General features: G+C 46.2%; 1 protein-coding gene across 3 annotated transcripts in view; it reads left to right on the top strand.

Moving 5' to 3' along the window:
* Nucleotides 1-23520, top strand: part of LNX1 (ligand of numb-protein X 1) — a 104361-nt gene that overhangs the window by 52429 nt on the left and 28412 nt on the right. For all 3 annotated transcript variants that reach the window (XM_035112090.2, XM_035112091.2, XM_035112096.2), the window contains 5 exons: nucleotides 2765-3006; nucleotides 4864-5013; nucleotides 17645-17847; nucleotides 19313-19684; nucleotides 22561-22695. In XM_035112090.2, the coding sequence (XP_034967981.2) occupies nucleotides 2765-3006; nucleotides 4864-5013; nucleotides 17645-17847; nucleotides 19313-19684; nucleotides 22561-22695 (1102 nt within the window). The remainder of the gene's footprint in view (nucleotides 1-2764; nucleotides 3007-4863; nucleotides 5014-17644; nucleotides 17848-19312; nucleotides 19685-22560; nucleotides 22696-23520) is intronic.

The raw sequence follows: 23520 nt of genomic DNA, 5'->3' as shown, positions 1-23520 counted from the left end.
TGGGGCTTCCCACCATATAAATACACAACAAAATAGTCATTATTTGCAGTGGCTTACATATGGTGTACAGGAGAGTTGTCACCAACATTTAGTCTAAAGTTACTTTCAAAATAAGTGCAGTGGGTCTTGACTAGGAAAAACATCACAATCATTGTACTTAACATTTGTATAGCACTTTGCTGCGTTCAAAGTGTTGTGCATGCATTCTTTAGTTGTAATCCACACAACAATCCTGTAAATGTTGCAAAGTAAATATAAGTCAGTGCTTTAGTTGAAGGGACTTCAGCTGAGGTGTAGTGTGTCTTGCCTAGCAACTCCTAGTGAAAACACCTTTTCATGTGTCAGTGGCAGATGCTTGTAGGAGCATCCTTCACAGGCACCAAAAAGTGGCGCTACTAATTTCATGCAGCTTAGGTGTGAGCCAGCCCTGAAAGGCAAAGAAAGAAGTGGCTGGGCAGAAACAGAACAGGGAGGAACAAGTTCAGCTAGGGAGCAGCACGGCAGAAAGCACTCTTCATTAGGCAGTTTGCTGGCATGCATTCCATACGTTAAAGCAGCATTGTCTTGTTAAGGGCTACCGCTGTTTCAGGAGTTCCTTCACAGAGGACATTTGTATGAAAGTCATTGGCTAACCTTAGCCGAGAGAATGATAACAGAAAAGAGAACAATAACAGAAAGTGGGGCAAGCCCATTAGAGACTGATTAAAAAGCGGAATTCATTGCAAGCAGGAGCATGTTTTGAACCTTTGCAGTGGCAGAATGGGGTTGGTTCTGGAGATAAGTGACAGGCAATTTCCTCAGAGTGGCCTGGTTTTTATGGTTATTGTGCGACTCTCATTAAGGATTCAATTCATCTTGAGTGCTCCTCGTGGTGAGGCAGTCAGGCATTTCTCAAAGTGCGAAAACCGTGTGCGCATGCATGAGCAAGAGATAATTTTTTTTGCCATTCCCATGTAACAATAAGCTGTGAAAACAACTGTGTGTGTACGCATTTGAATAATATGTGTTTAAATTCTGGGTCTTCTGAGCCATGTCAGCGTCTCTTTGCAGACTCAGCCTCTGATTTGGTGAGTTGCAAGTTGTGTAGCTATGATTGTTCACTTTCCCGTCTCAGAATCTTGTGGAGTTCTTCCAGTCGTCTCTTCCAGCTGCAATTCCCAAAGTGGTCCCTTTTCCCAGGGAACTCTGAGGGTGGGTGTTTTTCACAATCAAGCGGTGTATGAATTTTATGAAATAAAATAAATAGTTAAACTATGGAGATCACTCACACTCAACTTATATGGCTTTGAAACAGGATATACAAATTCATTGAAGGTAAGGCTATCCATGAAGATAATTATGCTTTGCCTCCATGATTGGAGGCAGCATGCTACCAGTTACTGGAAACCACAGGTGCAGAGAGTGCTCTTGCGCTTGGCTTCTGCTTGTGAGCTTCCCATGGGCAGCTGGTCGGCTGCAGTGTGAACAGGATGATTGGACTAAGTGGGCCTGATCCAGCAGGCTCTTCTTATGTCTTATGTCCTTGAACTAAATTTCAAAAAAGAGAATAAGTTGTTGGTGTGCGCACGCATGTGTATTCATGTGTATGCATTCATAATAACCAGATGTGCAGGTGTGCTTGAGGAATAATGCATGTGACTGGGGGAAGAGGGACTGTCCCTTTGTCCCTCCTTAAATGGTGCCCCTGCACTGTCTGCCTTCTTGCTTTTCTTGCCATAGTATCATAGAGTTGGAAGGGTCCATGAGGGTCATCTAGTCCAAGCCCCTGCAATGCAAGAATCTTTCACCCAACGTAGGGCTGAAACCTACAACCCTGGGATTAAGAGTCTCATGCTCTGCCGACTGAGCTAGGGAGCTTGAAAATGAGCATATGACCAGAGGGCAGGTGGGGAGCCTATGTGGGAGAGACTTTTGTTACCAGGCCTAAACCTATGACCACCCGAAGCATCCCAACTCTCACTAAGAGGCAGGTGGCTCAACAACGAAGGCCTATTTCAGTGAGCTTATGGGAAAGCCTTTTGCAAAGGCGGTGGGAACACTGAATCTGGAAGGCAGATGCAACGGCGCTCGCAAAGTGACGGCTGCTGTGACAGACACTGTTTGTCATGGTGTAGAGCCCAGCAGCCTCCTATGTGTGTGGCTTTTTCCTTCCTCAAACGTAAGCTGACACAGACAAGCTTTCGTGCCTCACACTGCCCTCTTTCATTAGCCAAAGACAAAGAGCTGATTATAGGCTCCGTTCTTTGTTGTGATCAGTCACCTGCCTCTCTGTTTCCTATGCAGTGGAACTGTAGCCACAAACAGGCCTGTGTTGGTAGAATGGGGCTCTTCATCAAAAAGTAGACTTTTCACGTGAATTAATAACTTAATCCATTATGGTTAGATGTCCCCTTCCCCTTCCCCCTCCTATTTAGTTCTGGGAAAATATGACATGCCAAAAAGCTTTTCATAGTGTTGCTCCCTGTCCAGTCTAATTTATTGTTTAATAAAATGAATTCATGTTAACTGCTGGGCCTTGTTACTGTTAACTTAATATGATGAAAGCTAACAGTCTGCTCAGAAAACTGAACATGGTAAGATAGAGTCACCTTTTCTTTTCTTTTCTGTCCCATGTTGTTTCTGGTCAAACAGTTTTAGTGAATTTCGCCTCATTAACAAAAAAACAAAACAAAAAAAACCAAACACAATTGTCTGTCTCCATTTGCTTCAAGTAGATCTGAACAGTTTTCACAACATGATGTTTCTCTTTCCCTTCTTTGTTTAGGTGTAAAGGAGCATCTCATTACGGCCTTACCAAGGAACGAAAACGGCGTTCGCAGGATGGATCTCCCGATTCCAATGCCCCTTTAACTGTAGCCGCCTTTGGCCCTGAGCTCTCTGCTTCTGCCACCATAGCCTTAATGACAGATGAGCCAGGCCTAATCAATCCAGCCTTTAGCACCACCTCAGAAGACAACCAGCCAGGAGCCACCTCTGCAGATCTCCACAGAAGCAACCAAACTAGAAGTAAGAACCAGAGAGAGGCTCCTCAGATTTTGCCCGCTTCTCCCTGAATGACCCCTCTTCTGTCATATATACTTGTCGGAACATATTTCATAATTTTTGGAGAGCAGAAAAACCTGGTATTAAACTGTGGGGGTCTTGAGATCCTAGCAGAACAATCCAGATCCCAGGGTTGAGTTTGGGGGTGGGGGGGGGGTGGGTCTGTGCTGGCACCAAATTGGGGGGACAGAGTGCATTAGGATCCAGTGAATTCATGCAAGCTCTGTTTCATCTCTGCCCTGCCTCCATGGTGCTGGCTATTGCTGGTGGCAGCATTCCATGTACCACACTTACCATGAAAGCCATGGGAACCTCTATAGTGATTGACACAACCCCCAGGCTAGTGTGTGCAAGTCAGTGGTTGCTGCATCCTAACTCCCTCCAGCAGCATAGATCGGGGGTTAGGGTTACTCTATAAATCAGCTAACGGTCACACAACGTACAAAATAACACAAATGTTCGCAAATTTTCAGTGGGAAGAGTGCTACCAATGTTCTAGACAGCAAAAGCAGGGAGGCATTATGAAACATTCGAAATCAAATTCTGATATGACCTCATTGATGACGAAATACTTGAGATTTCACTATGGTGTGGGGCAGTTTAGCAGCACAAACATACCCAGCCTTACGTTTCTCCATTCATTTTGCATATATAGAGATGTCACAAAAGCAGCCAAAGGCTTTGTAATACTGCGTTGGGGTGGTAGAATGAGAATAATGAGATGCACAAACTGCACAAGAAGTGCAGGAACTTCTCAAGTCATGTGCCTCACTGTAAAGATGTGAGTCACTTTGTATGTCTTTCACCTCCGCATATACTTCTGTGTGACATCTGGCAATGCAGTCCCAGGTTTTGTTATCGGTTCTAGCTCGCTGTTATCTGAGCATCACATATCACTACATAACAACATCCAGTTTTCGGCTTGCTTATCTGATCATGGGCCCACAGAATCTCTCATTTTTATGAGTTATTACTGATACCATATGAAATCTGTGAACAAAATTGGAAACATAGAGAATTGCTGTCAAAAAAAGTGCCAAACGTTTTTGAATCAGAAAATGCACCGATTCAGGAAAATAGTCTACCCCTTCAGCAACCTACAAAAACAACATTAAAAAATCCTGACAGTAGTACTGGCATATATACATATATATATATAGTTATTTTTTATCTTTAAACTTGGAATCTGATTGTTTGTTATCAGCCCTAAAGAAAAGGAGTAACGTGTTACGGATTCATTAGGCCACATTTATAATAGTGGGTATTGTTTGAAGAACAACAATTTGGCCTTTGAAGACACATTGTTACGACTTAGTACTGCTTTTCAAAAATAAAGAGGATAATAGCCTATTCCAGCAAATTCAGGGAAGGAATCACAGCTTCTTGCAATGAAGACTCTCAGTGCCCCCCCACTCCGCTTTTCTTTTCTTTTTGCAATCATGTGACTTTGGTATGGCATTAATAGTATTACAAATGCTCCAGTCATATGAATTACACTGGTCAGAGTGAAATTCTGCAGTGCCAGTGCAAAAATAATTGCTTTTGGGGACTATTGTGGAATTGCTAATCAATATTAAGCCCTGCAAGTCTGTTTTGGGGGACGACAGGTACAAAATAAGAGGGTGGGGGGATATATGTAACTGTGAAGCAAGGGCAAAAGTGTGTCTCTCTGTGTATTCCTTTAATAGTTCTCAGAACGTTCCTTTAATAGTTCTCAGAACATTCCTTTAATAGTTCTCAGAACAAGTATTGAGGTCTTTATCCCAAACCTACTTAATTTTATTCCTTTAAAAAATAAATCTCTCTCTCCCTTTGCTGCAGCTCGACATTTTGAACGTTCTTCTATAAGGAGCAGGTCTTTTAAAAAAATAAACAGAGCTTTTAGTGTTCTTCGGAGGACAAAAAGTGGGAGTGCCGTTGCTAACCAAGCTGAGAGGGAGAGTGGTGACCATTTGGTTGCCTTGGGGGAAGGTAATAATTTTTATTCTTAAAATGTTATCTTTTTAAATAGTTGATTGTTTAATTTTAACATGTGAAAACAGAAAATACTTTGTGGGAAATTGTGTAGGAATCTTGTGAATGCCAAATTCTTGAGCCAGAAGTTAAAGATGTTATTCTGTGCAGCAAGCTCCGTAGAAACTTATAATAAAAGTAAAAATAAAAAATACCCCACCCATCCAACAATTACCAAACCTTTAAAAAGCATCTCAAGGCAGCCCTGTTTAGGGAAGCTTTTAATGTTTGATGGATTTCTCTATTTTAATATTCTGTTGGAAGCTGCCCAGAGCGGCTGGGGGAACCCGGCCAGATGGGCGGGGTATAAATAATAAATTATTATTATTATTATTATTATTATTATTATTATTATTATTATTATTAGGCTGGGTTGCTATAATGTACCTTTCCTTACAGCTTTCACAAGACAGTTTGTCATTGATTGTGTCATTGGTGTGGGTGAACTTGGATTTCTGCTTAGTGTATGATATACTTTGTTTCTTTTTCCTTGGTAAAATGAACTAAAAAATAAATAAAAATTCTTCACCATTAGAGGTGAGAATAGGTTTTCTTCCATGGATAGTGTACTACATACAAGGGCCAGCACACCTATGAGGCAGACTGAAGCAGTTGCCTCAGGCAGCAAAATCCCAAAGGCGCTGTGCCCCCCCCCCCCACATAACTGGAGAAATGGTTGCAGTGATGGCTTCAGAGTTCCAGAGAGATCATGCTGGAACTTGGAAGCCACCACTGCAGCTCCCATGGAGAAGGTGGGGCTGCCGCTACCAGAACCCGGAAACTGCAGCCACACAATCCCAGTAAGCATGACTTTGACTGGGGTGAGGGCACTTTACCATTTCACCTCGGGCAGCAAAATGTGGTGGGCCACCCCTGCATGCATATGCCCCTGCACACATACAGAGAGACAATTTAGTTCATCTGTATCCTCCTCTTACTCCCTGATCCTAAAGCTATTGTAGTACCTTTAATGCCAACAATATGGGGAGGTATTGAGGGATATACAGTATATATACAGAGGAATGGTATGTTTCCTATACAGCAGAGTTCAAGGGATTTATACACTTAGCACATCTGGTAGGAAGAATAAATGACTAATCAGAATTGGGCCTCATTTCATCTTCGATGTGGAGACTGTGGTTTTGCAAGGAGAATTCTGGGAGGATTGTGGGTTTGAAGGAAACAACATTTAAGCAAGGCCCCAATTGCCTGTTGGCTGTCAGCTGTCACCCTCTAGCTTCTAGAATCCTCCTGATCCATCAAAATTCGTGTTCATTTAATCCTGTCAAGGTTCAAGAGCTGGTTGTTTCTAAAATTATATTTCCTATTTCATGCTCCCGCTGAGGTCAGCTGCAGTTCAGATGGTTTAAATGCCAGTATTATTTTAACTTTCCTTTCGGTAGCTGTCAGCTTAGCTTCAGTTTGTGTCTAGACGTATGTCCCCTGACAATAAACATTTAGTCAAAGTGTGATTTTAAAAGATCTAGCTTTGTCTCTTTTATCAAGGCCTACACAGAAAGATAGGGAAGGTAGAACCCCACAGGGAACAAGAAGCTGTCTTCCTTAAGCCACCTTCTTTAAGCAACATTAACAGCTGCCCATGCAAGAGCAGCCTTGAGGCACCAGTAAGATGTGAGAAGTAGCAGGCTCTTCATTTGAGTAACCTCCGTTGTATATGTTTGTGAGGCCTGAGCCCTGTCCTGTGCCTTCTTGATCTTCTGCCTGTTTTCCCTTTCCTTTTCTCCATTACACTGCAATTCAGAGACTCTTTCTCTGCTAAAGTAAGGTGGGATGGGAAATTAATGGAAAATAAATTTCTGAGGTGTTTCTGCTGTCAGGAAGTAGTCATAGAAGCATAGAGTTAGAAGGGACCCCAAGGGCCGTCTGGTGCAACCCCCTGCAATGCAGGAATCTCAGCTAAAGCATCCATGACAGATGGCCAACCAACCTCTGCTTAAAATCCTCCAAGGAAGGAGGGTCCACCACCTCTTGTGGGAGTCTGTTCCACTGTTGAACAGCTTTTACTGTCAGAAAGTTCTTCCTGATATTTAGTCAGAATCTCCTTTCTTGTAACTTGGTGTTTCGAGTCCTGCCCTCCAGAACAGGAGAAAACAAGCTTGTAGTCCTATCCTGTGAATGCTCACAAACACATCAGTGCCCACCCATGCCAACAATGTCACACACACACACACACACACACACACACACACACACACACACACACAGACACACCAGTCACACCTGTAGTTTGGGTGGTGGCCGCAGTGCGTGACCGTGGCAGTTTCAGCAGCAGTTTCTGTGGCAGCACTACATAAGCTGCTGCCACTGTGACTGAAGCAGTTTCGCTGGTACCTTCTGCGGTGGTGTTGAGCAAGCCCCCGCCATCGAGAGGTGGTCATAGTTTTCCAGAACAAGAAAGAGCACCCCAATCTGCTGAGATGTTTTGCCAGCACTTTTGTCAGATCGGATAAGAGCATACGGAGCATTTCCTCTGTTTCTGGAGCACACTGACCACTTATCAATGGCAGTAGCTGTATGCTGCTTCAGAAATCAGCGAAGCCATGGTCAAACCAGCTACGGTAAAAAGTGGTATTATTTATGAGGGGTTGGTGGGCCAGGTCAGACCAGATCCCCATTCATGTAAATCAAGGTTTCCCAGACTTTTGGACTACAACTCCCATCATCCCTCGCTAGCAGGACCAGTGGTCAGGGATGATGGGAATTGTAGTCCAAAACCAGCTGGAGACTCAAGTTTGGGAAACTATGCTGTGAATCATCCCTGATCACCATTCCTGATGCCCACTGGTCCCCCTGAAACAATATGTGGCAGGTGTCAAACTATTGCCACTCTTGTATTTATACACGTTTCCTGTTGTGGCAGAAATTAGACTGCACTCCTTTATTTTTAACCAGTGCTATTCAAATGAACGTTTTCTAGTACAATCAAGATACTGATTCAGAAGTCTGGTATCAATTTTATAATGTCCCTGTATATGGAATAGGCTGAACTAAGAGCTCATTCACACTTCTGCTTGTCCCATGCGTAGAAAACATGAGTCTGGGTGGTTTTCCACTTTCCACGAGTCAAAGCAGTTTTGGCCATGCCGCACAGGGAAAACCTGCTCTTTAACTCTAAATAGGAGAAACGTCAGTCTGGACAAAAACCAAATTGCCGTTTGGACCGACTGAGCAACATTAATTCTGAGCAGTTATTTGCAAAGGACTGTCTTGAAATTTGTTGCAGAAGAAGATGAGCACATAGCCTAACAATCTTCACTGAATTCAGAGAGCATACACACCACATATATTTCATCACAAAGATAACTTCTAAAAACAAACAACTATTTGCCTGGAAATTCAGGTCCATGTGTATGGGATATATGGAGATGACTGATACAAACAGAAGAAGGCATATGAGACACGAGAACAGAAAACTCTAACAGACCAGATAGTTTATGCTGGAGATTGGTCAAAATCTGGACCAGACAGGCTTGTGGATGCAGTTTTGATCCTGGGATAGAGTTTGTAGCCCAAATATGGCAAAACCCTGTTAGTAGCAATCTCAGTGGAGCTGACAGATGACTTGGTGATAAGCAGAGCATAAATAGCTAGATAACAGAAGAAATCTGGTGGGATTTCGACTGTTTGAGATAAGTCATTGATTTAGCTTGCCTGTACAAAGCAGAAAGCGGAGCAGAGAAAAGGGAAATGTGATTATTTATCCGACTAAGTAGGATCTTAAATTCAAGGAGGTATTTTTAACTTGGAAGCAATCATATCTAAGTAATTCTACCCAAACTATTTTTGAAAAGATAAATGCATCATGTGAGTAGTAATTGTTTTTTAAGTAGTAGATATTAAAAAGGCAAAATTGTTCAAAGAATCCACTTTAGTAAAGAATATGTACAAAGTGTTTTTGCTGCCTCCGTAAAAAAAGAAAGTAGGAAATACATCAAAACATCTTGCTGAGACAAATGACAATTACGTCAATGCAGGTTCCACTTTAGATAGAACTTTTAGACCTGGCTTTTGGGTTGCTAGGTCCATTCCTTCCTGCCCACTGTTTCACAATCTCCTGAATTTGGAATATAGTTAACAGAAACCAAGAAGGGTGTCTTAGCCATGCTTTTAAAACAATAAATTAATTGCAGCACCCAAGTTTTCTTTCTGTAGAGGTGTTCCCTGAAGTAAGGACCTACCGGTAACATCTTATTCTTCAGGAAATATTCTTCAGCAGTACACCAGATATTTCTGCACGGAGATGATGTTTTATTATTATTGACAGATCCAGTGCACCCTGCCCCACAAACGCACGCAGCAAAATCACGAAGCAGAATCGGCAAAAGCAAGACAGAAAGTATACTTCTCTCTAGGTTTGGCAGTTCATCGCTGTGTAAGAGATGGAAGTTTGAGGGGAGAAAGCAAGGTATGCGATGGTTAGGATTTTCCTTTACTGGAAGGCTTTTCAAAACGGGATGAAAAGTAGCTGTGAGGGACAGGGGATATCGCGAAGTCCCTCCCCTCCTGAGTTCAAGCCCGTCCCCGAGCAAAGGGGAAAGCAGGGAGAGTTCCGATTCCAGTGGGGAAGCAGGAAGTCGTGTCCGAGGCTCAGGCAAGGTAGAGGAGCCAAGGTCCCAGGTGGGACAGGAAGGGGCAAGCAAGGGGGGAAGACCCATCCCCCCAACTCCAGAATTACGCAGGAAGAGGAGGGGCAAGAGGATGGGTCTGCCAAAGCTTTTGTGTTGGAGAAAGACGCGCCAAAAGCCATTAGGAGGTTCTGAAACCGACTGACAACATCGCTCCGTGTAAATAGCAATGACTTGAGCACTGTAAATACGCAGCACCAATAAAAGAATAAAATGCAGAGCTGCGTAGCGTCGTTACTCTGAAGTAGTCCACTCCGGCCACTGTGACAGCAACCTCCTAATCATTTTTGGGCTACTTTGGAGTTGCCGGGATGAGCGTGTCAGAGGCGGAGAAGTGGCGGCAGATCGCTGAGCAAGCCCAGCTAGAACTGCAACAGCTGTCGCTGCAGGCGCAGGGAGAATTGAAGGCAGCTAAAGAGGAGACTAAGAAGGTCCAGGACGACCGGCTACAACTTGCGGAACAGGTGAGAGAGCTTCAGGAAAAAGAGCAGCATTTAAGGGCGGTGGCGGTAGACCTCCAAAACAAGCTGGATGCAGAGAAAAACAAGGCGGGAGGGGCACCCCAAGTCCAAGTGCTGCCAGGAAGGAGAGCCGGGACCCTAGTAAGCAAGTTCAACGGAGACCCGAAGGAGTTTCAGGGCTTTGAGACTGAGATTGTGTATGCTCTTGAGCTGCACCACGATGAGTTCCCTGATGATGAGCACAGAGTAGCGTTTATTGTGGAGCACCTTACAGGGGCGGCCAGGGAGTGGCTAAGACCGTTAATTGCAACAAGGAATCCTTGCATGAAGAATGTCAAACTGTTTCTAGAAGGTTTGAAAACGATGTATTCGTCCGATAGTCATATGGACCAGACTAAGGAGGAACTTCATAATTTACGCCAAGGAAATATGACAGTTCGCGCGTATTGGGCGAAATTCACCATGCTGGTGCACAGATTGGGGTGGGATCTGGAGTCGGCCCCGATGCAAGCGGCGTTCTACTTGGGGTTGCATGAGGAGGTGAAGGATGAGCTCTCGAGAGGTCCAAAGCCCAGTAATATGGATCAACTGAGCAAAGCGGCTCTGGCGGTGGGGGTGAGGCAGGAATCCAGGTGGAGCGACAAGCAAGCAACGCGCGCAAAGCGGGCTTGGTTCCCACGGTCGCAGGAGAAGCCACTCCCTCAACAACCCTTTCAAGCCACGCCTGGGGCCAGTCAGGACCAGGAACCCATGCAGATTGATAGCGCGCGCGCGCGGGCTTTTCAAACCCCAGCGGCGCCAAGGCGCAAGGAGGGAAGGGGTGGGAATTGCTTTCTCTGCAACTCCCCCCAGCATCTCGTCAGAGACTGCCCACATCGCAGGGAGTGGCAAGGAAAGGCGGGAACGGTTGTGCCCTCCCCCACTGACGCAGCACCACAGCAGGGAAACGGGAAAGCCTGGCTGCAGGAGACAAGGGGCGGCAGCCAGGCACAGTCAGCAGACAACAGCCCCAGCCCACCCACCCGCACAGAGAGGAGCAGAGCCAGCCCACCCCTCCCAGAGCAGGAGTGGTTCTAGAAGTGACGCTCACGCTCCCAAATGGCTATCCCCTGACAGTCCTCGCCTTAATTGACAGTGGGGCGTCAGCGAACTTCTTCTCGAGGAACTTTGCAGAAGAGCACCAGATCCAGCTTCTGCAGCTGGATTTTCCTCTGCACGTGGCAACCATTGACGGCAGAGAGCTGCTGGGAGGGGCCATCACTCATCAAACCCCCCCCATGAGAATGACGGTTGGAAGGCACTCAGAGACACTGGCATTCAACGTCACCACCATCTCAGACCCCCCAATCGTTTTGGGCATGAGCTGGCTGGCGCGCCACGACCCCTCCATAAGTTGGCATCAGAGATGCATCACTTTTGGATCGGACTTTTGCCTGGAACATTGCATGCAGCACCAACCAGGGGAGGGGCCTCCGATAGCCACGGTGGCCACCATGCACGTCAAAGGGGGTGAGGCGATACCCAAACCATACTGGGACCTGCAGGAGGTCTTCAGCGAAGCGGAGTCCGACCACCTGCCCCCACACCGGCCTTTTGACTGCCAGATCAACCTGGTGCCAGGGGCAACTATACCCCCAGCCAAGCTGTACGCCATGTCAGACCAGGAACTGGAGGATCTGCGCGCTTTCATCGACAAGAACCTCAAGCGGGGGTTCATCAGAGAAAGCAAGGCAGCAGGGGGCAGCCCGGTCTTCTGGGTGGACAAGAAAGACACGCAACAGCGCCGTCTTGTGGTGGATTTTAGACGGCTGAATTCGGTGACAGAGCCAGTGGCTTTCCCCATGCCCAGAGTGGATGATCTCCTGACAGCGGCACGCAGGGGCAAGATTTTCACCAAGCTAGACCTGAGGGGGGCGTACAACTTGATCAGGATCCGGGAGGGCGATGAGTGGAAAACCACGATGTTCACGCCTCTGGGCTCTTTTGAATATCTGGTGATGCCCTTCGGGTTGCAAGGGGGCTCAGCATGCTTCCAGGCCTTCATGCACCACGTCCTGGGGTCCCTACTCTTCAGGAAATGCTTGGTCTTTCTGGATGACATCCTTATTTACTCCAACGACCCAGTGCAGCACGTGAAGGACGTCAGGGAGGTGTTACAGCGCCTGAAGGAGAACCACCTGTATGTGAAGCTGGAGAAGTGCAAGTTTCACACCAAGGAGGTGGACTTCCTGGGCTACAAGCTGTCAGACAAGGGGCTAGCGATGGACAAGGACAAGGTGCAGACCATCCTGGACTGGCACAGCCCCAGGACGCGCAAAGATGCCCAACGCCTACTAGGCTTTGCCAACTTCTACAGGAAGTTCATCAAGAACTTCTCTCGAGTTACGGCTCCCATCACTGACTGCCTGAGAGGCAAGCAGAAGTTCAGGTGGACACCAGAGGCGCAAGCAGCGTTCGAAAGCCTCAAGAGGGTGTTCGCCTCAGACCAGAACCTGTTCCACGTGGTTCAGGACGCGCCCCTACGCATTGAGACAGATGCTTCTGATAAGGCTGTGGGCGCCATTTTGTTGCAACTGGACGCCAACAGAGAGTGGAGACCCTGTGCCTTCTTCTCCAGGAAGTTGACCCAGCCCGAGCGAAACTACACAGTTTTCGATCGGGAACTTCTTGCGATCCACGCGGCGTTCCAGCACTGGAGGCACTTCCTGGTGGGCGCCAAGCACCCCATCCAGGTGTGCACAGACCACAAGAACCTGGAGTTCTGGAGAACTGCCAGGGTGCTCAACCAGCGGCAGATACGGTGGGCAGAGTTCTTCTCGAACTTCAACTTCTCCATACACTACATCCCGGGAGAGCAGAATGTCAGGGCGGATGCCCTCTCCCGCAAGCCAGAGTACATGGAGGAGGAGGCGCCACCAGCCCCGAGGCACATTTTCCCCCCGTCGGCATGGTCCTGCGGAGCAGCAGTGGTGAGCGAGGCAGAACTCACAGCACTGACGGCAGCGGATGAATTTGCCAACCGCATCTTCAGAGAACTGAGAGGGGGGAGGGAGCAGGCAAAAGACTTTGCAGAACGCAGAGGGCTGCTTTTCTACAAGGGTGCGCTGTACCTACCCACCACCCAGCTTCGACGTACGGTCCTCAAGCAGATGCACGACAACCCAACAGCGGGGCATTTTGGAAGGGACAAGACCACTCACCTAGTCATGAGACACTTCTGGTGGCCAGGGGTGTGGGAAGATGTTCGAGACTATGTAAGGGGCTGTAACACCTGCCAGCGGGCGAAGGTGGTCAGAGCAGCGCCGCCAGGGTTGCTGGAGCCCTTAGCCACGCCACACAGGCCGTGGGAAGTGGTGTCCATGGACTTCATCACAGATCTGCCTTCGTCCAGGGGTAAGACTGCAGTGTTGGTGGTGGTGGACCTCATGTCCAAAATGTGTCACTTTATACCGTGTGCCAGGGCAGTCTCGGCAGAAGAGACAGCCAAACTGTTTGTTGATCACGTTTTCAGACTGCATGGATTACCTTTAAGGGTTATTTCGGATCGTGGCCGCCAATTTGTTTCCAGGTTCTGGCGGCGGCTCATGAACCTCCTGCAGGTGGAGGTCAGCTTGTCAACGGCTAGACACCCGCAGACCAACGGACAAGCGGAGAGGGTCAACGCCATTCTGCAGCAGTACCTGAGATGCTACGTCAGCCAGCGGCAAACGGACTGGGTGGATCGCCTGCCACTAGCAGAATTTGCCTACAACAATGCAGTGCACGTCTCCACAGGGGTGTCGCCCTTTAAGGCCAATTACGGGCGCGACCTCAGATCTTTCCCAGAGAGGGAGGGGGAGGAGGAGGAGGAGGGCCCGCAGGCTGAGGATTGGGCAAAGGAACTGGAGACGGTGCACCAGCAGCTCAGAGAACACTTGGAGAGGGCCAAGGAAGCGTACAAAAAGGGGGCAGATCGCCACAGGCGACAAGGGGAGGTCATCAGGGTGGGGGACAAGGTGTGGTTGTCCTCGGAGGGCCTTCCCACCAGAGGGAGGTGCAAAAAGCTGGCACCCAAATGGCTGGGCCCCTTCACGGTCACGCAACAGGTCAACCCGGTGGCATACAGGCTGGCACTGCCAGAGGACATGAGGGTGCATCCAGTGTTTCATAGATCGCTGCTGTCGCCGTACAGGGAAAGCAGCAGGCTCCGAGACAGCGAACAAACCCCCGAGGGAGGGGGGGAGAGGGAAGGCAGGGAGCAACTCAATGAGGCCACGGCCATCCTGGATTCAAGGTGGGGGGTGGGGGGCCTGGAGTACCTCATGGCATGGGAGGATGCTCCACCGTCCCAGAATGAATGGGTCCCCGCCACTCAGATACAGGAGGAATTCTTGGTGGAAGAATTTCACGCCCTCTTTCCCCACAGACCCAAGCCCTGGCACATGGAAAGGGAGGGGGAGGAGGAGGAGGCACGGGAGAACAGCTCACCATGGCGCTGGGAAGCGGAGTTTGAGGAACCAGAGGATGAGGTATGGGTGTCGCCAAGATCCACCCAGTCAGAGGAAGGAGCAGATTGGCAAAACATTTTTACCCCCACCAGCTCTGACGCCACGGACTTTTTGGGATTCCCGTCCTCCCAGGCGGAAGGGGGGGGCTCGCAGGACTGGGGGGGAGGTGTTCACACCAACGGGCTCGGAGAGCACCGAGTTTTTAGGCTTCCAGTCGTCACCGACACCTGGGGGGGGCCTGGGGAGGGGTGAAGGAGAGCTTGGGAGGGGGGTGGATGTGAGGGACAGGGGATATCGCGAAGTCCCTCCCCTCCTGAGTTCAAGCCCGTCCCCGAGCAAAGGGGAAAGCAGGGAGAGTTCCGATTCCAGTGGGGAAGCAGGAAGTCGTGTCCGAGGCTCAGGCAAGGTAGAGGAGCCAAGGTCCCAGGTGGGACAGGAAGGGGCAAGCAAGGGGGGAAGACCCATCCCCCCAACTCCAGAATTACGCAGGAAGAGGAGGGGCAAGAGGATGGGTCTGCCAAAGCTTTTGTGTTGGAGAAAGACGCGCCAAAAGCCATTAGGAGGTTCTGAAACCGACTGACAACATCGCTCCGTGTAAATAGCAATGACTTGAGCACTGTAAATACGCAGCACCAATAAAAGAATAAAATGCAGAGCTGCGTAGCGTCGTTACTCTGAAGTAGTCCACTCCGGCCACTGTGACAGTAGCTAACAAGAAGAATTAGAACACAGGAAAGCAAGGCTCTTGGGAATGGGATTTTGAATGGGATTTTGAATGAAGCCCATTTCTGTCAGTAGGTAAGAAATGGAGACACTTGATCTAGTTGGCAATGTCAACATATGTTTGCATCCAAATGCCACTATTACTATACTGGAATTGATTATTGCTGGTAGTTTTGTGTTTAACGGGTTATGGAAACGCCTTCCTTTGAATGTTAGAGCTGATTTGCACTTGTAGGTCATCCGAATGTGGTGGTATCTTTGGGCAGCTGCCAGGCCTCTGTGTTCCAGCAGGGCCCATTGCCAATGCCTTCCCTAAGACCTCTGGTCAGCAGTGGGTGGGGTGAAACACCGTGTTAATTTTCCTCCGTTTTAATTTCCCCAGTGTAGTAGTGCTTCAGGGCACTTTGGGAAATTAAAATACTGGCTTGACACCCGGTGCTGTTTGGAGAGCTGCTTCTGACTGCCAAATAAGGCCGTGGGCATGCGTCGCTGACATACGAGGGACAGCATCTCCTCAGGCTACCTCAAACTTAGAACCAGCTTCCCATGCATGACAATACTTACAAAGTTAAGGTGTGAGTGTGTCAGACTTGTGTTGATAAACATGTGCAGTAGAGGTACACTCATTGGGAAGCTGGGATTGCATGTGGCTCTCTGTTGAGCGTCCACTCTGGACAACTAGCAGGGACAGATAAGGGAAGTATGAAATCTGAGTGTTTGTTATGACATAATAATAACTGGAGCTGTACTTGCTCCTGTTAATACACATGACACTGCTGTTGGTGATGTGAAACAACCTATACCAGGCATAGGCAAACTCCAGCCCTCCAGATGTTTGGGTCTACAATTCCCATCATCCCTGACCACTGGTCCTGTTAGCTAGGGATGATGGGAATTGTAGACCCAAACATCGGGGTGGGGGTCAGAGTTTGCCATTCGAAGTGCATTCTTTCCCTCAAAGAATTCTGGGCATTCTAGTTTGTGAAGGATTGTTGAAAAATTATAAATCTCTGAGGCGTAAACTACAGAGACCAGAATTCTTTCAGAGGGAAAATGAGGATTGAATGTGCTTTAAAGATCTAGGTTTTGTCACTGAATCTTGCAATTGAAACGTGGGTAGAATACAGATGGCATAAGAGCCTGGTTTTCAGCACTTTGATAGGGGAAAGGATGGGGTGAGGGTGAATCTTCAGCAAGTGATTTTGTTTCAGCTAGCTGCTAGACAGTTTTCTGTGAAATTCAAGGTTTGATATTGCATTTTGGTTGGTACCGTAGTACTGGATTCTGTCATTGAGGCCTTCTCTAGCCTTGGAACAATAAAGGATTTAATATGGCAACATTAAAAGTGAGATATTTTCTTTGAACTGGCTTTGGATAGATGCACAAGGCCAGTTTTATCATACAGCAAGGCCTGAAGCACCTGAGATGACCCAACTCAAGAAGCATCCCACCATACTAGATGTAGTTTGCAAGTCTGAGATATTGCACTCCCTGTGATGTGACTAGTTTCCACAAATACTCAGAATGCACCTCAGTATTCACTGCAATATCTCAGGGGATAATGGGGATATAGGCAACTTGTGTGAGGGATGCTTCTCCTAGAGTGGCAAAAATCCCCTCGAACTGGTCCTGCTAATACTTCAGACTCATATACATCTGTTGTCCAGCCGTTTCTCCTAACTTTCAATATTCCCTGTACTCTCTACCTGTTCTCATTAGCTGCGCCTCATTGTGTTAGGGATTGCTGGAAATTTTTAACTCTGTGAAGGGTAAAGTAACGGTGCCCATAATTTCTTGAGAGACAGAGTATGTGCTTTGAATGTGCTTTAAGAGTATTGTATGCATGCGGCCAGAGAAGAGCTTTTACCAGAATGTGATCGCAGAACTGGGTTCTCTAAAGAATACTGCTGAAGTTTTCTTGTGCATTTGTGTCTTCTGCATAGCATCGTTGTGCTGTGTGCTATGGAATCGTTAGGCTGACAGAGGAAGTTGCTTTATGTAAGGAGAGATCTGAGACAACAACTGATTTTAAAAAGATGAAGAATAGCATGCATTATGTTGGCTGGGGGGGGGGGGAGTCCTTCTTCCACCATGAACCAGCATGGATGTAATCTCTTACCCCTTTTAACATATAGCGGATCTGTTAAAGCCTAGTTGGATCAACTGTGCAAAGCTGCATGTTCTATGGCTAGATTTGTTTAAATCAAAACAAAAAAAGCAAAAAACAGAGATCCGTATTCTGAATAAAGGCCTTTTCTTGCTGTGTTTTCAGTCTTCCCAAGGCTATACCACCTCATCCCAGATGGTGAAATTACCTGCATTAAGATCAGCCGCAGTGATCCCAACGAAAGCCTTGCCATTCGGATTGTGGGAGGCAGCGAAACACCATTGGTTCACATCATCATACAGCACATCTACCGAGATGGAATCATTGCCAGGGATGGAAGGTTGCTGCCAGGGGACATGATACTAAAGGTACACTCTTAATGGAGGCGGATGCAAATGTGAGGCAACTTTTAATAGCGTACGTAGAGACCCTGCTTTTATGTAAAGGTTCCTAATTCAGCTTGAGGACATGGCAAACAACATTCTTTGCCTGCACAGAAGAGGAAAGGGTGACAGGAAGAAGAAATAAGAAAGAGCAGCATTGTTCTGTTTACTGGCATGGATTCATTTTGAAGTCAAACCTATGACTTTCAACAGCAATCCTTCACCTAGTTAAGGCAGAGTTATTTGTATTTAATATGCTTTTTGTTGGATTGTTGTGGACTCAGTAGGCCTAAATCCAGCTCTTTATCATTCTCTCGTATTTCGGACTTGGCTCGTAGTATGGTTGCCGAAATGGTTGACCACCACTGTATTAAGAGAAGCCACACACACACCCCTTTACATGTGGTCACCTTAACTGAAGCAGTGCTGAGGAATCAACTCCCTGGTGCTGCTGCGAATACTTTTTCTCCAGATGGGGCAATGCTTAACTACTCTTAGAAGCATTCACAGTGTACTGAGCTAAATAGAAGATCAGTGGTGCTTTTCACCATGGAGAAAGCTCCCAATTTGGTAGGTTCCCTTCTCTATGGCTTACTTTGCCGAAGGATGTATCCATCCCTACTTCTGACTTTATAGCAGAAATTTGCTGCTCCGTACTCTGTTTTCATTCTCTAAGAGAAGGCTAAGTCAAGTTGCTGGAGAAAGAATGCATTTTCCACAGGGACTCTGCATAAAACTGCATCTCTAAACCACTGCTTGATTTATTTCCCTTATAGCAAATTTAAGTGCTAGAAGTATTAGCAGAGATAGGATTAAATCTCCTGTGAAAACAAACAATGAGAACCCCAATGAAATGTTGGTATAAAATGGCTGACAGCCATGTCAAACATATGCGATTTCTTAAGTATTTAAAACTTTGGGTTTTTTCCTTCCTGCGCCCTCCTTCAGTTCCACTATTTACACTGTTTCGTGAAGATGTGGACCGTGATCAATATCCATATTTTTATTGTTCAGAAACCAAGGGCGGCGTGTTTCGATTATAGTCCAAGTATCCTTGAGGCAACAGATAAATACTAGAGTGGGAAAGAAGGCAGGGTTAGTTTGGGAATGGCAGCACTGGAAAAGGAGATAAGCTGCTAGACTCAAAATTGAGATAGGCAAGAGGATATTGAAGCCTGAGGAGGAGCAGTAATAAAATTGAAAAATAGCCATTATGTCTGGAGATAATCAGCAGGAGAGGAAGAAAACAGTACAGTGTGTGCTGTCCTTGTGGGGAAAGGATATTATATAATGAAAACTTGGCTTCTTTTGAGGGAGGCAAATGCCACATGTCGCTATAACAGGAAGACATCTGTACAAGTAGGTCTTTCTGTCTGGTAGTGCCAGTTCTAATTAGATGGCCTTGTTTTGTTTTGTTTTTAACTTACTGGTTTGTGGTTCTGTCTTCCAGGTAAATGGCATAGACATCAGAAATGTGCCGCACAGCTACGCCTTGTCGGTCCTGAGGCAACCTTGCCAAGTCCTCCGGCTCACCGTACTCAGAGAGCAGAGGTACCGATGCCGAAACAGTGGGCTTTCTCTGGACATTCCCTGCAACAGGGACGACAGTTTTCATGTGGTTCTGAACAAAAGCAGCCCGGATGAGCAGCTGGGCATCAAGCTGGTCCGCAAGGCTGAGGAAACTGGGGTGTTTGTTTTCAACTTGCTGGAAGGAGGCGTTGCTGCCCGCGATGGGCAGCTTCAGGAGAATGACAGGGTTTTGGCAATTAACGGGCATGATCTTCGATACGGAAGTCCAGAAAGTGCAGCCCAGCTGATACAGGTTTGACTCAACAACTTCCTCACCATTTCTGAGCATATCTGATAAGCGGTGATACTTCAAGACATGAACTGTACACTTAGCAAGATAAAGCTGTTCCACTCCCACTCTTGCCAAATTAACTATGCTCCCTAAGTGCAATCCATTTGCAGGAAAGTGGAGATGATATACAAAATGTCATCAAAGGGACCTCTAAGTCCTGCGGAGTATTGTGACAATATTTCATTAGAACGAATACATTACCAATCTCATTCAGTGAGACATATTCCTAAAGCATTACAAATCATTCCTGAATTAGCAACGTGGAATTTTATTTTTACAAAAGTGCTTCCAGCCTGCTCTTTATTGTGTAGGTGGGTGGCGTCATCTGAAGTCCATAGATGTATGGTTACAGCAGGTTTGAAGTTTTAGCTAGGTCCACCTGTTTGTGGAAGCAAGTCACAAAATGTGGAGATGGAACACCAGCTTAGATGGCTTTTAAAAAGGGCTAGAGATAGCCGTGGAAGATATGGCTATCAGTGGCTACTAATCATAAGGGTTGCGTAGTATGCCTCCAAGAACTGAGGCAGTATGTATTTGATTGCCAGTTGCTGGAAAATAATACAGGTATTGGGGGAGAGGCAGTTGCCATCATGTCCTAAGGGCTTCTCATGGGCATTTAGTTAGCAACTGTGAGAATCAGGATACTCTTGTTATGTTCTGAAGCCAAACATAGCAGTTTGGCTTTATGGTGGTAAAAATGACCCAGTCTCCATGGTACCTTGGTTCCCGAACGGCTTAGTTGATGGAACAAATTGGCTCCCGAATGCCACAAACCCAGAAGTAAGTGTTCTGGTTTGCGAACGTTTTTCGGAAGGCGAACGTCCGTTTTGGCTGTCGGCATTGTTTCCAGGGCCAATCAGAAGCTGTGCCTTGGTTTTTGAATGTTTTGGAAGCCAAATGGACTTCCAGAACGGATTGAGTACGAGAACCAAGGTACCACACTCTGTGTGTGTGTGTGTGTGTGTGTTTATGTGTGTGTGTTTATGTGTGTGTGTTTATGTGTGTGTGCATCAAAGGGAATACCCTTCTGGAGGCTAGTATTTCAAATTATACTTAGATTTATGAAAAAAACCAAGAGTGCTTTGTAAGCAGAAAAAGCCCATGTGTGTGCATGTGCACCCACTGAACTTGAATGAATCCACAGAAATGTTTAATAATGCAGTTGAAGCCCTTACATTTTCTTACTTAAAGGGGGGGGAGAGAGAGAAGCAAAATGCTGGATAAATGTGGGAAAACTGTACTTAATATTGGAAGAATGAGAAACCAAATCTGACAGATTCAGCCTAATTCTAATGAAAGCAATGGGACTTGAGTTAATCATGATTAACTTTCTCTGTTGGTGTCAAAGAGATTTAGTTATGGTCATCTTGAGCAAGATTGGGAGTTGACTTAGCCACATCATTGATCCAAATCCTAAGGCTATTAGTGATTCTACCATTGATTGAAATTAACAGGACATAAATTAGTGGCCATCCAATTTCAATGAGACTTACACATGACTAACTTCCTCTTGATTTGGGCCATTATCTTTACCTGCAAAAGGGGCATAATAGCCCCCTATCTCCCCTTCTGAATCACAGAATCATAAAACTATACACTCATCTGGTCCAACCCACTGGAATGCACAAATCTCAGCTAAAGAATCTCATCTCATCCCATCTGCCACCCCACTACCCTTTAAAAATCCCCAATGAAAGGGAATCTGAGGTAGTCCATTCCACTGTTGAACAGATCTTACTGTCAGAAAGTTCTTCCTAATATTTATCAGAATCTCCATTCCTGTCATTTGAATCCATCCGTTTGGGCCCCACGCTCTGGAATAGCAAAAAAACCAAGCTTGCTCCATCATCCATGTGACAGCCATCTTCAAATATATGAATACCTGTCATGTCACCTCTCAGTTTTTCAAGTTCAGCCCCAATAATTCTCACTCAGACCCATGATATAGAAAGAACCATGAAATTTCAGAGAAATGCTTCATTTGAACTTCTGGCACTCCAACCGCACTTCGACCACTACGCATAAGCAGTTCATCACATTTGCAACTACTTGTAAATAAGCAGTTCATGAGGTAAAATGTAGATTAATCTCCATCCGACTTTATAATACATTTCATATAGAATAGATCTGTGTATTAATTAGTTATTACACCACCAGCTGGTTTAGTTTCATATCATGCCTATGGCTTTAAACTAAATCTTTTTCAGACATCTGTTTTTAGTTACAAGACAATACTGTGACTATGTGGATTTAAAGTTCAGATGCCGATATTCCTGTACGATGGCATGCCATAAAAGCCCAAGATAGAATTGTGGGTGGGTTTGTATTAATAATACAAGTGAATGAATGCAGATAGCCTGATCCAAACGCTTGGCAGAATGTTACATTTAACTTCTGCCTTTTGTGTTGTATTGACCAGGAGTTGCATTTTGCTTTTATATATTTCCAATAGGGAAGCACCAGTCTTTTCTTCTTTGTCATCCCCTCCCATTAATTTTTATTTTTGCTCCCTTGTCCCCCTTTTTTTGGCAGCAAAAGTCTGACAAAAAAAGGAGATGTAAGTTAATAAAAATCATCCTCTGTCCAGTTAGTAAAAACCCAACAACCTACAATGCAAAAAAGACTTTTAAAAAATGAAATAGGCCACTGATTACTTAATATTATGAATTGTTTGATGGATCTGTCTACAGTGAGAAATACGTAGAAGTGGTGTGATGGACCAAAAGGAGTCATATTAATAAAATCATTTAAATACATTTGCATCCTCCCAGTCCTGAGAGATTTGCTTTTGCAACTGATTAACAAGCTGGGTTTGTTTCTCTTCTATCTGTACGCAGGCTAGTCAGAAGCGTATTCACTTCACTGTGTCTCGGCAAACCAGGCAACAGACTCCTGATATCTTGCAGGAGGCTGGATGGGATTACAATGGTAGCCACCAGCTCTTCCCCCCTCTGAGGAACAATCCTAACAAGGTGAGGACTCATTCCCCACATCGTGGTTTCTTCTGTGGAGGGGGCGGGGGGAAGAGGGTGCCTGGAACCCTGACTAATGTGTTAATGTTTCTAAGTATCCTCTCTGGAGAGTATCATTGAAATGAGCACATTTTAGCTTTGCTGTGTAAACACAGATACCTTGATCCTCTTTGTTTATACCTTGGCAAGTGCTGCTGTCTTGTGAATGGATGGCAGAGAAAGTGCAGGGGGTGAGAAAGAGGAAGTTGATAGAAAACTAGGGTGCAAAAAGTTTTACATACATGTGTCCCTCGTGTATTTTATTTGCAACTGTGCTTTCCAGCAAAAACATAATGTACGTTAATAAACAAAGAGAAGCTTATCTCCACTTTCTCCCTCTGGAGCAGAGCATGAAGGCAAGGCCGTTGCTTCAGAGATTCCTTGTTGTTTAGTCGTTTAGTCGTGTCCGACTCTTCGTGACCCCATGGACCATAGCACGCCAGGCACTCCTGTCTTCCACTGCCTCCTGCAGTTTGGTCAAACTCATGTTCGTAGCTTTGAGAACACTGTCCAACCATCTCGTCCTCTGTCGTCCCCTTCTCCTAGTGCCCTTCATCTTTCCCAACATCAAGGTCTTTTCCAAGGATTCTTCTCTTCTCATGAGGTGCCCAAAGTATTGGAGCCTCAGCTTCACGATCTGTCCTTCCAGTGAGCACTCAGGGTTGATTTCCTTACGAATGGATAGGTTTGATCTTCTTGCAGTCCATGGGACTCTCAAGAGTCTCCTTCATGGATCACTGCCTTGTTGTGGCGAAGGGGCTTAAATAACTTAGAGAAGTTATGTTT

The sequence above is a fragment of the Zootoca vivipara genome, chromosome 9 (genome assembly GCF_963506605.1).
Source record: "Zootoca vivipara chromosome 9, rZooViv1.1, whole genome shotgun sequence".
Classification (NCBI taxonomy): domain Eukaryota; kingdom Metazoa; phylum Chordata; class Lepidosauria; order Squamata; family Lacertidae; genus Zootoca; species Zootoca vivipara.
The sequence above is the reverse complement of the archived record's forward strand: the minus strand, read 5'-3'. Positions and strand labels throughout refer to the sequence as shown.